Raw genomic sequence first — 18,206 nt, forward strand, 5'->3', positions numbered from 1 at the left:
TCCACCTGTCCTTACTGGATTCCTATAAACTAGAACTTCATGGAACAAGCAGCTCTGAAAAGACATAACAGTCTTCCTCTTTCACATCACTGTTTTCATGATTGTTTGTTTTACTTCTCCACCATTTGAATCATTCCAAAATTAACCTGCAGTTACAAATTCACTGAGTAATGTCCACTAAAAACTATTAAGATTTAATCTCGAGTACATTCATCTATGAGTTGACACAGCTTGCCTGGAATGCAGGAGTAGGATCACATCAGTGATCCTTGTCAATGAACAGCCAGTCAGCAAGCACTCACAAGAACAAACCTTTAATTGACTCTTTTTTTTAAGGTATTGTGGTAACATGCCTCACTTTAAAGTCAAACCTAAATTACAAGCCTCTCAGTGCCTGTGGATTTCATGGAAATGCAAATCTTAACATTTAGCTCCATTCTTTCACTGGAATTTCTTAGTCATACTAAGTACTCTCATTCTTGTTTTATCTTGTTTTATTTCAGTATGCAATAATGTAATAAAACTAGTTCTGACAATAGGGTGTGTAACCTCACTCCTCCTCTAAGAGGTGCCTAGTTGTGATGCAATCATTTTAGCTCAAGGCAGCAGTCAGGTTGGATTCTGTGGTGTCATCTGAGCTTTAAGTTAACTCAATTATCTGTGTGTTTAGTTGCAAGTCACACTGTCTAATCTGAAATGAAGCCATGTAAACAAACACCGCAGGTACCATCCACTGCACCAAAAGGTATGCAGGGAAACATTAAGATTTCCGGTCTGAGCCTCAGTCTGAGCCGGAAAGGTCGAGTCCATTTAAATGGATGAGTGAATTAGCTGTTGCTTTAGACAACAGATTTATACAAAGTGAATGTACATTTGCTTGTTATCATGTTCTTTATTTTTTTGTTTTTGTTAAGTCATAATTAAGAACTGCAGCTGCAACTCTGGTCAAAGCTCAATAGACAAAAACAGTTCAAGCATGACCTGAAAGAATAATAATTTGTTATTCCCACAAGTAAAATATCATCCCCAAATAGGGGATGATACACTGACGGGAGATTGTAAATTCAAGGAGTCACTTTCTTTTTCTTGTCAAAAAAAATAAAGTTATATATTTTGCTTCAGGACCTAAAAAAGTACTTAGGCAAGAGCACAGAAGGCAAAGTGATGGACGGCTAGAATTAAAATATTCCAGAACTAACTAGAGAGCAGCTAGTAGCTCAAATTCTCGACTATTGAGAACTACTGAGAATGCTTGCTGGCAAGGAGACAAGGGGGTGGCCCGTCCAGCCGTCACGCATCAATAATATTCATAGAACCAGCGTTACGTCTAGTAACAACTTAATTCAAGTGGAACTTTGGAACCTTGGCGACAGAAATAGTTCCTCTTAAACCTGTTTCTCTTAAACCTTGGGCAAGGGGCAGGTTACACCCAGGACAGGTCTCCAGGTCTTTCAGGTTTTACGTTTTTATTTTATTTAAATATTATGTTATCTTTATTAACTCTTCAATTTTAATTGTTGATAAAGCTTTAAAGTTTTGTATTTTCTAATTAGTTTTTATTTATTTATTTTACTTTTTGTTTTTAATTCAGTTTAACTTCAGTTAGTTTCCAGAGTAGATTATCTTATTTCAGTTTAGCTTTTATTAGTTTCACTGTTAGTTTTAGTTTTTTTAATTATTACTGCATGGAGGGCACGTGTCAGAGGCAAGATTTAGGTAAATTAGTATAGGTGTTACAATAAAAACATAACGTTTTGAGAGTGGTGGACTTTCCAGTAGACAGTAGACGTCCAGTTTCTATCAATGACTCATCAGGCAAGTTGTAATAAAAATTTTTTACCAAACTGACAGATATTAGAACTAAAATATGTCCTTTACATTTGTTATGTTATTTTGTTTTTATCATTTATATTAAAAAAATATATTTAGATTTATCTTTATGGCACCCATATAAAAATGGCTCCCTGTAAAGGATCTAAATGAACACATATGTGTGTTGTCTTGGCCTTTTTAATAGAAATACGCTCAAACTGTAACACTGGTTCAAACCAGAGTGCAGTCCACTCTTTTGAGAAAAGTCACTGAAAATTCTTTTCTTATTGTCAACTGCTGCAGAAACATACACAGAAACTCTAAAACTGTCAGTCTGTCAGTTAATCTGTGCACAACGAAATGCAAAAGAAATGAAGAGAAATACCAAAGCCAGATACAGCGATCCACGCAGGCACCAAGGCCCCTAACACTGAGCTGTATCTTGTGGGTGGCCAGTAACAATTATGCTCCTTGTTTTTGGTAAGGCCTTGGAAATGTGGGGGAGAGGCCACACTGGTACACAGACGTGCTAACGGAAAGTCCAGACAAAGCGAGATACAGACATTACAGGAAGAGGAGAAGGAGAGGGGAGAATCATGGGCAATTTGTGGAAAAAAATGACAAGAAATGAATAGCTGGAGTGCATGGAAGTAGTTTGCTATAAAAGTTGCTTTAATGTTTTTTTGTTTTTGATCTTGTGATTTTGAAGAAGCTGATAAACATCTGCTGAAAATTAATTTGTCCCCATGTGTGCCCACTTCCTGCCTGACAGGCATGGGGCTGCATACGACGTGAGGCCTCCCTGCATGCCTACTGGAAGTTCAGATTCAGGGCACGACTATAAGGAAAACTGCAATGTATGAAAATAACTGGAGATTATGTCATCATGCAAGGTTGCTGCTAAACCTCACTTTAACTTTCTGACCAATCCACAAAGGGCTTCACTTTGTAGGTTTTTGGAATAACTTACATCATTCACCAGCCCTGTAGAAGATTTGAAAGGAAACTCTGTAGTGCAAAGAGTAAAATACTGTCCTGATTACAGCCTCAAGACCTGGAAAAGATATTAACTTAAGCCCACAGAAACAGTATGTGGTCCTCACGAACTCCTAAAGTTTCCTGCAAAATGCCTGTGCAACATTTCCACATGTACTATTGGGTCACACTAACCAAATCCTTCGTTTTCCTCCATTTAGTAATGTCTGCTTGCAAACCAAATGTCTATGAAAGCAACCTTTGGACTGATTAGACTGTGCAATGAGGGGAAAATGTCTGGAGTCTGGCTAAAAAGCATTTTACTGCCTTAAAGTAGAAGCTTCATGAAAGTTTTCTTTTCAATCCTGAACACTATTTTTAGTGGGATGTGTATTTTTCTATTCACAGAAATTTTTTTCTGAACTAAGCTGGACATAAAAATGTGCCATCATTCTGTGAAAATGGGGAGATTACGTAAACAGCAGCTGTAATTACACTGTTACAATTACCACTGTGGCGCTGTACAAAGGGAAAATTACACAAATATTGTCTCACTGTCTAAATACTTATTCACCCAATTGCATATATATATATACACACAACACCTGACTTCACAGAGCTGCTCTGGCATCTGTGCTTGTGTTGACACTTCTGAGTCATCCTGTGATCTCCTTTAATCTCATTATACAGGTCAGGACGTCAGAGTGCGACTAAGCAGACTGCTGTCAGGTCACGGTCTGAGATTGTGCTGCCAATGAGACACAACACACTTCTGCAGTCTGGCAGCATAAATGAGCATCTCTGGGATTAACACAAAATCCAGTGTACGATATATGCCAAGAATATATTAGTATCTCCCAGTATCAGTTTATTAGTATATTAGACACAGAAGATCAGTAACTCATCGGCCTAGCTTGCCTTATAACTAATAATAACATTAACAGTTAAGGGATGATGCGAGTGGATTTGTTTATTTTGCTTTTATTGTTATTCATTCCCCATTTTTAATAAAAACCCCCCCAAAGATTTAAAAGTTTTTTTAAATACCAGCTTGCTACATTAGCACTTTAAAACCTTAATGGCTAACAATTTTACAATTGTCAACCAGTGAGTACACCCAGGTTTATCCTGCTTTGATGGACTATAATTTACAAAATTAAAAGCATGTTTTAGTCAACATGACCTAATATTAGTGATTGAACCCAAAAAGTCATCAGAAAATTGTTTACCTAGCTCAAAGATGAAGAGAGCGGAAGATTTGTTTCTTTTACAACTGAAAATCTTTTGGAACAAGATGATTCGCCCACTGCCTGCCAGTAAAATTAATACAGATTTAAGGCGTCACTTTTAAGACCTCAAATCTACATCCGTCAGTTATACTGTCTTTGGCCTATGCTCTCTGGGCCCTGAAGGTGTTACAAGGCTTTCTTCTAGTAGGGACTCTTCCAAAAAGTCTTCTAAAACATTTACATGTCATGATGATGCCAAAGTCCTTTTCACTTTATTAAAAACATTTCTTTGGCACAGAATGAATCATGGCTAAATATAAACCGGTTATAACAAAGCAGGTAAAAAGGAGACCTTTTAAATGCTATAACTTGTTTTGACCAGCCACTTATCTCATGTAGTGATATGACACTTGAACGTTTACTCTTTTTTCTCTCCAGTAAATCATTATGGGAATCATTAAAAAACATGGGTTACTGTAGAACATTCAATTTGCTGCTTAAACTGTGATCTATACCATGCAATTGATGCTCAGAGTTAAGAAAAAATCATGCTGAACAAAAAATTAGAATTTGCCTTTGGACTAGTTGTAAAATTGATTTGGTTGCACTTTCTAACAGAGCTTAAATATAGATTTTAACCCTGAAGATTTCAAGCACTGTACCTCATAAGTTATTTGGGACTGAAAGTGCTGTAAACAAATAATAACATAGAAATAAAATAAATGGAGGGTTACAATGTGCCACGTTTTGACACACTGCAATATACTCTGAGGTCCTGAAACTTGTAAAATATGAACATTTTGAACGGCTTCATAAAAGAAATTACTAAATTGTTGTACAAAACAAACAAGCAAAACAGCTGCTTCTGATGAGGTTGTTTGTTTTCCCCCAGATTTGACATATTTTATGTGGAACGATCCAGTAAATTTAAATTCGAGGTTTAATTCAAATCTATTGTGTCTTGTGTCTAAATCTATATAAGAATTAATTTACCTCTATAGTTTTCCCTGGTTGTGTGTTTTGTTTTTAATGTCTCATGGAGAGGTTATTTAATAGATCGCATATATGCACACTATTACAAAAGCTTTAGTTACCTTTGTTAATGATGTGTGTGTCATAAACCAGGTTTGTCTTTCCCACCATGTGGATGAAGGGGACAAGACTAAACCGGTTCCTATGTGGATGCGAGGCCGGTTCCAGCTGGCTGCGTTGCCGCGGTAACGCGCGCTCTATAAATACTGCCGGGCTCTTGTACCGGCTTACACTCAGTTCCATCCGTGTTTGAGAGGTTGCACTTCTGGCAACGGTTTCCGTCGTAAAGGGGAACTGCATTATTTCTTTTTTATCCCAGCTTTTGGGTCTAATGGACAAACTCTTTGTAAATGCTTTTTAAGGTAAGTAAGGATTTTTTGGTAAATTATCCTTCAATCGAAGTCTTTTTTTTTTCTTTGACTAAATACTCGTTATCTGGCATTAAGTGGCACTTAATGGCATTCGTGAACACAAGAACAGTTTTAACATGTTATATATTCATACGTTCTTATATTAATTGAAATGTTGGTTTAATTCAAAACTGTGTCGCTGTGGATCGTGGAGTGTTACCAAACAGCACTACGTGGCCGGTGAAACAGATGGGGGTGGTTAGCTTGTTAGCATTATCCTTTTTTGTGTGTGCGTGAACAATAAAAGTACCCGCCTAGAGGTTGGCTTGTGATGGATGTTTTTGGGGTCCTGTATGTTTGGTTGCGTGACTTTAGGTGGGTAAAGTTAAACTGTCTTGTCTGTTATTCATTTGACAAAGCGCGTTAGATAATGGTAACCAAAAATTGCCTCATGGCATAAATGTGTCTAAGCGGAACCGGTGTAGTGACGTCGGCGTTCAATGTTAGTCGCTGATTGGCTACTTTTTGTGCTCTTCATGTAACTTAGAAGAGAAACGTTTTTGTAATTGGGTAAATTCTGGAATAGGTGGGACACTCTGTTCTTTGAATGACTTTTTCCTGTGCAAATGTCTTGCGTTATGAAACCCAGTGCCATTAGAGACTAAAGTTCAATGCGTGTATTTTAAACATGCCTGAAGTCTCAGAAATGCTAGTTTTAATAGAGTAACTGGTAAACTTGTGTTAAATTAAGTGTCATAATTTAATTGATGGGCTTTTTGTTAAAATGTCAACTGCTCCTATTTGCAGAATCTTCACTCAAGGAAATCACACACTGGCTACTCAGCAGGCCCTGGCCTTGAGTCTTATTTGAAAGGGTTTAACTTCACTGGTGAGCCACCTTGGCTTCTTTGCACCTGAGTGACAGCAACACCAAATTCCATTTCTTTCATATCCAAGTAAGTGTCCCATAACTGGTTGTTTGAAACTTGATTTAACACTGCACTGTCATCTGGGCATGACTTTCAGATAATACGGTAACAAAAATACCCGTTCACTTGGTGCTTTGAGAATTACTCATCTGTGGGATATGAAGGGGACTTTAGTAACTGAAAACACAGAGGACATGGTGTTCTCAAAGTGGCATGTAATCTGAGTATGGCTTCTTTTTTCCAGTTCATCAGTGACCAGTCTAAAGAACTCCTTGCAATCATGAACACTGCCACGCCCACTGACTTTGACTTGTCTTTCCTCGATGAGGGTTTCTCTGCTCGTGACATTGTTGAGCAGAAGATCAATGAGTCGTCCATGACGGTAAGCATCCTGTGCTGGTACTGATGTACTAATATTATAAGTACCGCTGGTTTGTTGTGTCATTGATCATGTATTGAATTTTTCTTTTCTTTTTTTTCACCTGTTACAGGATGATAGGGATGCCTTCTATGTCTGTGACTTGGGGGACGTGGTAAAGAAGCACCTGCGCTGGGCCCGGGCCTTGCCTCGTGTTAGACCTTTCTATGCTGTCAAATGCAACGACAGTCGGGCTGTGGTGATGACACTGGCGACCCTCGGAACAGGCTTCGACTGTGCAAGCAAGGTAGGCTTTGAAACTGCTTTCATAGCATTAGATGATCTCACAACAATGCAGTACAAAGCACTCCTGAAGATTAGCTGAAATTGCATTGGCAGCTTGTATTTTTAAGTTGGCACTTTGTCTCATTGTTGGCTTTGCTGCCCTCTAGACGGAGATTCAGCTGGTTCAGTCTCTGGGAGTGGATCCAAGCAGAATAATCTATGCCAACCCCTGCAAGCAGGTTTCTCAGATAAAATATGCCTCTGCCCACGGGGTCCAGATGATGACCTTTGATAGTGAGGTGGAACTCATGAAGGTGGCGCGCTGCCATGACAATGCCAAGTAAGAACTTTTCTGTCTCCAACAAAAAGTCTTTGTTGTTGTTTAATTATTTCTCACTTGTTAACTCCTTGTGTTCAGGTTGGTTCTCCGTATTGCCACAGATGACTCGAAGGCAGTTTGTCGTCTGAGCGTGAAGTTTGGGGCCCCTCTCAAAGCTTGTCGAGGTCTCTTGGAGCGTGCCAAAGAGCTGGGGCTTGATGTGATTGGTGTCAGCTTCCATGTTGGCAGTGGCTGCACCGACCCAGAAACCTATACTCAGGCTATCGCAGATGCACGCTGTGTGTTTGATACAGGGGTAAGTTTTGACTGAAATGCACACACAGCTGCAATTATGTGGATTTTTATAGAGCCAGCTAAACTCTGTCTGTTGTGAACTCTAGGCTGAGTTGGGCTTCAACATGGATCTCCTGGACATTGGAGGTGGTTTCCCTGGGTCAGACAATACAGAGCTTAAATTTGAAGAGGTAACTGCGGTATTATAATAAATGGAATCGGCCACATTCATGCATACGAAATGTTTTAAATGTCATGATTGAGAAAATGTTGAAGTCTAACATGCAGATGTGGCTACTTCTTTTAGATCACAGGAGTAATCAACCCGGCCCTGGATAAGTATTTTCCTGTTGACTGTGGTGTTAACATAATTGCTGAGCCAGGGCGCTTCTATGTGGCCTCTGCTTACACGCTGGTTGTGAATATCATTGCCAAGAAAGTCATCATGGATGAGGAGTTTGCCTCTGATGGTAAAGATTGTGCTTTTTCAACTAAGATCATGTTTTCTAATCTGTTTCTTACGGTTTATACTGATGTCATGACATGAATTTTGCCCCCATAGAGGAAGATGAGGGGACCAGTGACAGGACTCTGATGTACTATGTCAACGATGGCGTGTATGGATCTTTCAATTGCATTCTTTATGACCATGCTCACTGTCTGCCAACCCTGCATAAGGTACATAAAAGGCATTAGTTCATCTTTAAATATTAAAAAAAAAAGGTGAAACGTGTGTGACACGTCCATATTCCTGTTTTAGAAGCCAAAGCCAGATGAAGTGATGTACCCCTGCAGCATCTGGGGCCCAACATGTGATGGTCTGGACCGCATTGTCGAGCAGTGTAGCCTGCCTGACATGCAGGTGGGCGACTGGTTGGTGTTTGAGAACATGGGCGCCTACACAGTGGCAGCCTCCTCCACCTTCAACGGCTTCCAGAGACCCGACATTCACTACGTCATGTCACGTCCTACCTGGTGAGTCGATGTCACAGGGGCTCAAAGTGTGGTTAAATGATACATAAGAGGAAATTTTGCATCTTTAAGGGAACCTTTCTTATTGTCTTTCAGGCAACTCGTGCAGCAGATCTGTTCGCAGGGCATCCCAGCACCTGCAGAAGAGTCATACCTGATTGAAGTGCCTGCCTGCTGTGGCAGAGAGAGCAGCTTGGATCTGCCTGCTAAGCCTTGCCAGGCCCATGTGATTTAAATATGCAGTATGTTTGTCACATTTAGCATCAGTTTATGGACAAGGGTTCTATGTATAAGGGTTTTGTTTTGTTTTTCTTCCCTGTTACCTAAAATGTACAGTGCTTAACAAATTTATCACACCACTAGTCATAAAAAAAAAAAACAAAAAACAACAACAACAAAAAAAAACAAAGAAAACACAGATCTTAACTCTGTCACATTTATCAGGCAGAGACTGGCACAGTGGAATTTTCTGAGTCCGAGGTAGTCAAGCCTAATATTCAACCACTGAAACCTTTCTGTTCAGGAATTCAAGTGAATGACATTTGGCATTTTAACAGTATAGGGTTTTTTTTTTTTTTTTGGTTTTTTTTGTTTGTTTTTTTTTTTTCCCCCCTCTTCTCCATGATGGCAATAATTACCTCTTGGCATTAAATATTTTAATTAAACAGCATACTGGTAGATTAAACATTACAGAAACAAATGATCTTTGGTACTTGCACTACTGTTAATTAGGGCAGCTGTGGCATAAACCTTCCACTGGATGGTGCTCTAAACTTTTTAAGCACTGTATGAACTTTTCCAGGCCAGTTACTTGACAGAATGAGAGGGATGTGTCGCAGAAATTTCAGTTCTTTATGGAAGCTCGAGATCAACCCTGAATGAAATGAGGCTGAATCACACTCTGTGTTTCTGTGGGTTCCAGGTACAGTGAGAAGCTCTGTACTTGAATTTGCTGCTGTAGGTTTCCCGGCAGAGTCTGTAAGCACTTGAGTACTGTAGTTCACAATGAAACTATTTAAACTGGAATAGGGATGGAATTTGTATGGACTTGCAGCACTAGAACCTGATTTGGAAACAGATTTTTGAGCAGACTTGACAGCACAGTGTAAGAAGGCAGGTTTATTAAAGATCCAGAGGGTTGGCTTTGTTTTGTGTGGTAATTATATTTTATATCCTTTTGTGGGGTTAACTGGGGGAAATTTATCCTAGAGTGAGCCCTCTGATAGCCTTTCTTTCTGTAGTACTCAAATACAATCTCTGGATTTTTGGTATTCAATATCAAGTTCTCATTTATTTATTATATTTATAAGATGTCAGGGAATGTGCACCCTTTTGTTAAACTGCTGTCCTGTCCACAGCTGAAGTAACATCCTCAGCTGGTAACTTTCACAGAGGCACAATGGTGTGTGATTTTTTTTTTTTTTTTTTTTAATTCCTCAAAAGTGGCTGCTATATTATTTAACGTTTCCATGATCTCCACTTCTATACAGAACATGCCACCCACCACCACAAGAGTGTTAATCCTCAAGATGACAAAGCTTATTTATTTGTCAGCAGTTATTTAGTGCTTGTTCTATCAAAGCAGATTTCAATTAGAATATGTATTTCCTATATGAATTTTAAATAGTTCTCACTTCATACACACACACACACACACACACACAAAACAGACATTACAGAGACTGCCGGAAGCCAACAACAATCTTAAAGATTAACACTCGAGCACAGGGACTCAAAGCAGACTGCCCCTCTCCTCTCTCTTCTTTTTTTTTTTTTCCAAATATATGTAATTTGTTGTCCAGTCATCTCATTGATAAGCAGAAGCAGTGTTTTAACTATACATTTGAAATGGATATGAAAGAGATGGGAATGCATATTCATAACGCTTTCCTATGGAAACTGAAGTTTTGTATTTTTTTAAATAAATAAATTACCAGGTGCAGAGACTATTGTGTTTGTCTTTTTCTTCTCCTTTTGCACAGCGATAAATTAAAAACCATTTAGTGGCTGAGGGGGGGAAAATAGTGTAACTTTATCATTGCTCTTATTAACTGTATGCAGTTAGAGGATGATCCCCGAAGCTCCACTGCCCCCTAGCCACCTACCAGTTTAACAGTATGAGTCAAGAATGTCTTTTTCTGGAAGTTGGTCATTTTTATTTTGTAGGATTTTTATATACCACAGTTGGACTAATATATATATATATATATATATATATATATACATATATACATATATAGATATATCTTTTATATTCCAAAAATGTATCTATATTTTAGAAATTTAACAGAGCAAAATTTCAATTACACTGTTAATTCCTAAGGGGTCACCACAACTTGATTTAGGACAGATTTTAAATCAGCTACGGCCCTCCTACTTTGGACCAACACGTATGCAAGTTTACGAGCTGCTGGGCCTGGAATATGGTCTTTTGTTTTCTTAGTTCTTTGCATATTTGTCACATGTAAGAGATCATCAAACTAATTTTAATAGTAGATGAGATTTTTAAAGATGATTTAATTTATTAAGGAAAAAAATACAGCATCACTGCTATCCAAACCGTACGGTTACGGTGTAACCTTGGTTCTCTTAGTGAGAGACTCTCTCTCCACACCGTTACATAGTCCATATGTACAGGGGTACGACTCCCCTTGGTCGTGGCGTGTGGATATTTCTTTAAGACCACTCCGGCACGCCCGGCTATGTCCCACAGCTCACATATAAAACAGCTGTGCAGACGTGACACTGGTGATCGTTTGATCGGAACGCGAGCCTGCGTAAGTGGAGGGCTGAGCAACGCGATGACCCGAAGGTCCACCCCCAGCACCACGTGCTTGTCCACCGACAGAGGAGCCCCAAGAGTGAACTTGCAATGAGGCAAGCACCAACAGGGAGCCAGCATTGCAGGCTGGGGACCTCTCACTCACTGGCCGAAATGTCAGACATAGCGAGGTCTGACAAGCACAAACCCGCGGCATGTGGCTGGAGCGACGGAATGTCAGAAGCACGGGCGATCGGCTAGGACGAGCCCGTGTGTATGCTCCCAAGGATCTCCAGCTGGAGCCTTCAGTGCCCAGGGCCCGAACCTGGAATCCCAGGAGCAGAGTGAGGAGAGGAAGCGTAGCTCACTGAGCCGCTGAGTGGGGATGCTACTGGGTGCGCAACCCTGCAAGAAGCAGGCAACGCCAGACAGGGAGCCAGTGCCGCAGGCTGGGGAACACTCACTCGCTGGCTGAGGCATCAGACACAGCGAGGACCGACTGGTGTGCAAGCTGGCGAACGCGGCAATACGCCGGGGAAACACAGCCTGCAGCCGCAGCAGCCTATATGCCAGACAGAGACTGGCTAAAAGAGGCTGGAGAACACACATTCGCTGGCTGACGTATCAGAGACAGTCAGGTCCGACTGGCGTGTAAGCCGGTGAATGTGGGCAACACGCCAGGGGAACACAGCCGACAGCTGCAGTGCAGCCGCTGGAGAGGAGGGCCCAGCTAGGGACGCGACCCGCAGGTCACCACAGGGCCAAGTGGCTGCAGAGTGCCGTCCGTAGACAGGGGAGCCGCAAGAGTGAACTCGAGGACGAGACACTCGGGTACAGCCGGCGCTGCAGGCTGGAACACAGCACACTCGCTGGCTGGCGTATCAGACACAGCGAGGCCTGGCTATCGTGTACTCGGTGAACCGCCTGCAGGGAGCCTGGCACTGCAGGCTGGAGAACACTTACTCGCTGGCTGAGCATCAGACACAGCAAGGTGTGGCTCGCACGTAAGCCAGCGAAGCGTGGGCAATACGCCAGGGAAACACAGCCTGCAGCTGCAGCAATAGCAGCAGCAGTAGCGGCAGCGGCAGCGGTGGCTTAAGCTGCGGTCAGAGCTGAGAAGCCGCCCCACTCGAGCAATGACAGGAGCCCTGCTGGCCATGTGAACCGCGCACTGCGGGCAACACGCCAGACAGAACAGGCTACACTAGGCTGGAAAAATGTCACTCGCTGCAGCGAGGTCAGACTGGCGTGTAAGCCGGCGAACGCAGGCAATACACCAGGGGAACACAGCCTACCAAGCCACTCGAGCAAGGCAGCTGGCTATCGCCGTGACAGAAATCTGCGATATGCGGATGACACTCCAGACGAGAAGTCGGAGCCTCCGGCTGGAGAAGCCAAGTCACAACAGATCCCCGCCTGGCACTAGGCAGTGACACAGTGCTAGGGAGAGAGAGCCTTTCGCAGCAGCTCGGCCGCTCAGTGGATGGCCGAGGTAGGACGAGGCCCAGGGCCTGTCCCAGGAGCTGAGCAGCCGACCTGCACCATCCACGACAGGGGAGGGGCTGGTGGCTCAGGCCACTGAGGGCCCAAGTGAGGAGCGACCCAAGGTTCCTCACCAGGGCATAGCAGCCACTCTGCACCGTCCGTAGACAGGGGGCCAGCAAGAGTGGGCTGGACGAGACACTGGCGGACAGTCGGGAACTGTCAGCCCACTGAACGGGCACCTGCTGGCCATGTGACCTGCGACACAGGGGCAAAACGCTAGACAGTGAGCCAGCGCTGCGTGCTGGAGAACACTCACTCGCTGGCTGACGTATCAGACACAGCGAAGTCCAACTGGCGTGTAAGCCGGCGAACCGCAGCCTATACGCCAGGGGAACACAGAAGCAGTACAGCTGCAAAGACGAAGGGCCAAGGCAGGGATGCAACCTGAAGGGTCCATCCACACAACCACGGAGCCACCCAGCCGTCCGCAGATGGGGGGAGCTGGCGGTCTAGCCCGCTGAAGGCCAAGTGGGGACTTAACCTGAAGGTCTGCCCCAGGGCTGAGCGGTCACTAGCGCTGTGCACAGACAGGGGAGCAGCAAGAGTGAACTTCAAGAACGAGACACTCATGCACAGCGCTGCAGGCTGGAGACACTGACTCGCTAGCTGAAGAATCAGACACAGCGAGGTCCAGCTGGCGTGTAAACCGGCGAATGCGGGCAATACGCCAGGGGAACACAGCCAGGAGCTGCAGCAGCTGATATGCCAGAAAGAACCCGGCTAAAATAGGCTGAAGAATCCTCACTCATCGCAGCGAAGTCCAACTGGTGCGTAAACCGGCAAATGTGGGCAACACAGCAGGAGGAAGACAGCCTGGAGCTGCAGTGCAGCCAGGGATGTGACTCGCCAGGGGTGTCAGTTCACTGAGCGGGCCCTGCTGGCCATGTAAACCCGCAACATTAAGGCAACTTGCCAGACAGAGAGCCGCTGGCCGAGCCGTCAGACACAGCGAGGTCCGACTGGCGTGTGAGCCGGCGAACCGCGGGCAATACGCCAGGGGAACACAGCCTGGAGCAGTGCTGGCCACTAAGCCCAACTCAAAGGATGGTAAATTGAATGGTAAATGGCCTGTATTTGTATAGCGCTTTACTAGTCCCTAAGGACCCCAAAGCGCTTCACACATCCAGTCATCCACCCATTCACACACACATTCACACACTGATGATGGCAAGCTACATTGTAGCCACAGCCACCCTGGGGCGCACTGACAGAGGCGAGGCTGCCGGACACTGGCGCCACTGGGCCCTCTGACCACCACCAGTAGGCAAAGGATGTCAGAAGGGAGGAGGGTGGCTGGAGGACAGCAGAGCCTAGGCTCCGAGTCCTCCCCGCCTCACCTGAACACGGCCGTCTCCACACACCTGCATAGGCCCTCAGCACAGCGAGGTGGCCGCAGGGTAGACAGGCAGTTCCATCAGGCAACCCTGGTCGTCCGACTGGAGCCGAGTGTCATAACATCAACCTCCTGACAATCAACCTCCACCAGCCCAGGCCTCACAGAGGCGGGGCCATGGGAGGGAACGCTGTGGGAGGGGCCCGGAATCAGGTCACCCAGACATGGGTTCACCCGTCCGGGCCCCACTCCAGTGGCAGCCAGAGGGGATGGAAGCTTCTTCAACATCCACCTCACGATAAGCAACCTCCACCGGCCCAGGCGTCAAGGAGGCGGAGCCATGGGAGGGAACGCTGCAGCCATCATCCTCATTTTAGCCTGAGAGGCACAGGATTGGGGCGGGCTCTCCATATTCCCAGCCTGCCTGCAGCTGTCATGTCAAGCTCCATCGCTATAGAGGGAGCGACAAATGACCACCAGCAGGGCAGGTGTAACCCTCACACCCCTGTGAGGGCATGCCGCCCTGCCCAGGGAGGGCCTGAAGGGGCATCCGGAGGGACCAGGGGCAGGACTATCGGGGGAGGGGCCAAAGGCTACTACTCCCGCCATGCATGGAAGCAACCAACTGTGGGCAGGGGACCATAAATGCTGGAAGACAGGGCACAACTGCCTGCAACCAGACCAATCAGGCAGCAGCGGCACCTGAGATAGGAGGCGCTGTGGCTGCGTGATAGCATCAACCTTGAGGCCAGCAGTGAATCAGCAACAGGTGTGGGAAGGAACTCAGCCCATGGCCTGCTTATCTGGTGTCCACAGCAGTGGCAGCCTTGTTCCCCATAGTAGCCTGCTCTCTCATTTTTAGAGGCAGGCGAAGGGGAGGGGCGGGCCATTTAAATGCTTCCAGAAAACCAAGCACGGTCTGCCTAGTCAGTGCTGGCAACAAAGCAGTGCATGCAAGCGCCAGCTTCTTTAGTCAGCACTGGACTAGGGCTGGGCCATATTACACCGTTCACGGTAATACCGGTATAATGTTAGGCAACGATAAGAAAATAAAATATCGCGATAGAATATGGGTAAAACGCGCATGCACAGTGCCTTTGCACATGGCCGAAAAAGCATGGCGGCAACGGAGAATGAGAAGGGGGAAAGCGGATTGTTGAGTGAAACGGATGAACCAGAATTGGTTTGTAAAAATGGTGCAAGTTCAGTGATGCGGAACTGGTTTGGTGTTTGTCCGTCAGATACCCACCAAAGCACATTTTTTTGTAGAACATGCAAGCGGGCTGTCGTCATTGCCGTATTTGTCAGACTAAGGTGCTCGTAAATCTGGGAGTAATCTGGGTCCAAAACTCTGTCCGCTTCAGGTCCCAAAGTCAAATGAACACTGCGGCACATTGAGAGTTAAAAACTGTCTAATTTCTTTCACCTTTAATAAAATGATCAGCATTGCTGCTATATCAGGTGTAACAATTAAGTTTAACATCCAGGCATCCATGAAAACAGAATTTATTACATATAACGGAGTTAGAAGTTAGCAGGAAGTTAGCGGAAGTTAGCTCGCTAGTTTCACTAGTTACCTAAGCATGATATAAGCATGGTATATAATGATACCATACCATAATGAGGACGTGATCGCTAGCGACACAGCTATGTTAGCATAACATAAACAGTGAAGCTGCAGGATGAACGCTAACACTTTTCCACTCAATTAAAAGTTAACGTGAGGGTTCCTAATGGTTAGAGACAAATGCAATCGCATGGCAGGATGCTGTAAAAGGACCCAACTTCAGGAGAACAACTGAGATAATCCATCCACAATACGAGGTTAGTCATTAACATACTGCAACAACATGGGAATACAGCAGCTGTGATAGAATACAGCATTAATGAATCAATGGTACAGGAGTGGAGGAAGCAAGAAATATGAGTTAAAGTTTCATTTATCTGACTACTTTGTTTCACTTAATGTGCCTTATAATCCCGTGCAGCTTATGGTCCGAAAAATACGTATTTGACTTTTTTTATTTGGCACACTCCAGTTTAATGTTGCAAAGCACCTCTTTTTAACTTTAGTGGATATTATACATGGTTATGCTCAGGATATGTCAGCCCATTTCTACTGGAAATGCCCTTTGGTTGAACTTTCAGCAAGGAATTTGCATTTGCACTGTTACATTTTTATATAGCTTTAATGCACATAAAAAAAACAGCTGCTTGTTTAAGTGAAAATAAATGGGGTTTTTTGTGCTAGTAAAGTTGTGGAGTTGTATTTTGTCTCCCATCAATTATATCGTCAGTTATATCGTTATCGCAAATTTTCAAATATATATAGTGATAAATATTTTTGGCCATATCGCCCTACTCTACTCTGGACTGCTTTTATATAGGTATTTATATTATATTTTTCCCCCAGGCACATCAACACTGCTCGTGCCCATCGTCAAAAGGCAAAAATGCCATACACAGACATGTTTGGGACGTGTGGGCTGCCATACTTCTGCTACAAGCAAGGGGGCGGGGCCATACGCTAACCAGGAAGTGCTAACAAGTAGCCGGCACTGGCCGCAACCTGAATTCCCCTTCACTGTTTATTAGCTTCTGCGTCACAGTGCTGACAGGTGAAAGTGTATGCTTGGGACTCTGACACATTTCCCCAATGTAGCCGAGCTACAGGCGGAGCCCTGCTGGCCGCGTTAACCCGCGAGTTGCGGGCGACAGGCTAACCGGCTGGAATGCTACTCGCAGGCCGGCTAACCTCTTTTATTAGCCGGCACGAAACGTAGCCTAATTCCTCTTTCCACTGTTCATTCCCCACAGTGTTAAACAGGCCAACAGCGAACGCTTGGAACGCTGAAGCCGTATCCCCTCTGTGTTCACATACATCGCAGCCGAGCTGCACAGTGCCCAGGCGACAGCGTATGCTTGAACGCTGAAGCCGTGTCCCTGCTGTGTTTGCTCACCGTGGCCGAGCTACTCGCTACCGTGGTCTGACCGGCGTATAAGCCTATTTTTCGAGGCGATAAGTCGGGGAAGGGAGACCAACCAAGGGGAAAGCTAAGGGATACCAGGGAATACCAGGGGAGAGGGAGCGCCCACGGAGGATGCCGGAACACGCTCCTGACCGACACACATACATACAGCACTCACGAGGCAAAGCACTCAGACACGCAACACAGGTGGGGATCAAACGATCACCGATGTCAAGTCTGCACAGCTCTTTTATAGGTGATCTGTGGGGCGTAGCCGGGCGTGCCGGAGTGTCTTAAAGAAATATCCACACGCCATGACCAAGGGGGGTCGTACCCCGTACATATGGAATATGTAACGGTGTGGAGAGATAGTCTCTATATGCTAGAGAACTTACATTGGGTGGTGGTCTAACAAATTTGTTAAGGACTATATTTACATATATATTTACATAAACACACGTGTGTTTATACAAATATTTGAACATCATGGTAATGTACTTTTCATTATTTCTTTAAACAGTTCCTTATGATTGCACAGCATACATCTTTAATGATTGTAGAAAACAAGAATTAAGTGCACAAATTGGAATTTATTTTGGATTTTTAAGGAAAATAGGATCAAAACTATACATTTAGCCTATAAAATGGCAACTATAAAAACTCATCCATTTTTAGCAGATTTTAAGAGCTATGATTTCTTCACCCAAAGTTACCAAACCTAAAGTTTTCCTACTAGATGTATGTGAGTATAGATCTAACAACAAGTCAAAAAAAACCCCCCAACTGTTTGAGTTTTTTTCCTTAGTTCTGCAACATTTTATTAGCCTACACCACAGGTGTCGAACTCCAAGCCTCAAGGGCCGGTGTCCTGCAGGTTTTAGATGTGTCCTTTATCCAACACAGCTGATTTAAATGGCTAAATTACCTCCTCAACATGTCTTGAAATTCTCCAGAGGCCTGGTAATGAACTAATCATGTGATTCAGGTGTGTTGACCCAGGGTGATATCTAAAACCTGCAGGACACCGGCCCTCGAGGCCTGGA

General features: G+C 44.2%; 1 protein-coding gene across 1 annotated transcript; it reads left to right on the forward strand.

Moving 5' to 3' along the window:
* Window positions 1-5,263: 5,263 nt before the first annotated feature.
* odc1 (ornithine decarboxylase 1) lies at window positions 5,264-10,499 on the forward strand. Its single transcript, XM_003445449.5, has 11 exons — window positions 5,264-5,410; window positions 6,206-6,354; window positions 6,572-6,709; window positions 6,819-6,992; window positions 7,138-7,310; window positions 7,389-7,605; window positions 7,691-7,774; window positions 7,891-8,053; window positions 8,146-8,261; window positions 8,344-8,558; window positions 8,652-10,499. Exons 3-11 carry the CDS (start codon window positions 6,608-6,610, stop codon window positions 8,788-8,790), a joined length of 1,383 nt encoding a protein of 460 aa, XP_003445497.1. The 5' UTR covers window positions 5,264-5,410; window positions 6,206-6,354; window positions 6,572-6,607; the 3' UTR covers window positions 8,791-10,499.
* The last annotated feature ends 7,707 nt before the right edge of the window (window positions 10,500-18,206 follow it).

The sequence above is a fragment of the Oreochromis niloticus genome, linkage group LG19 (assembly GCF_001858045.2).
Source record: "Oreochromis niloticus isolate F11D_XX linkage group LG19, O_niloticus_UMD_NMBU, whole genome shotgun sequence".
Lineage (NCBI taxonomy): Eukaryota > Metazoa > Chordata > Actinopteri > Cichliformes > Cichlidae > Oreochromis > Oreochromis niloticus.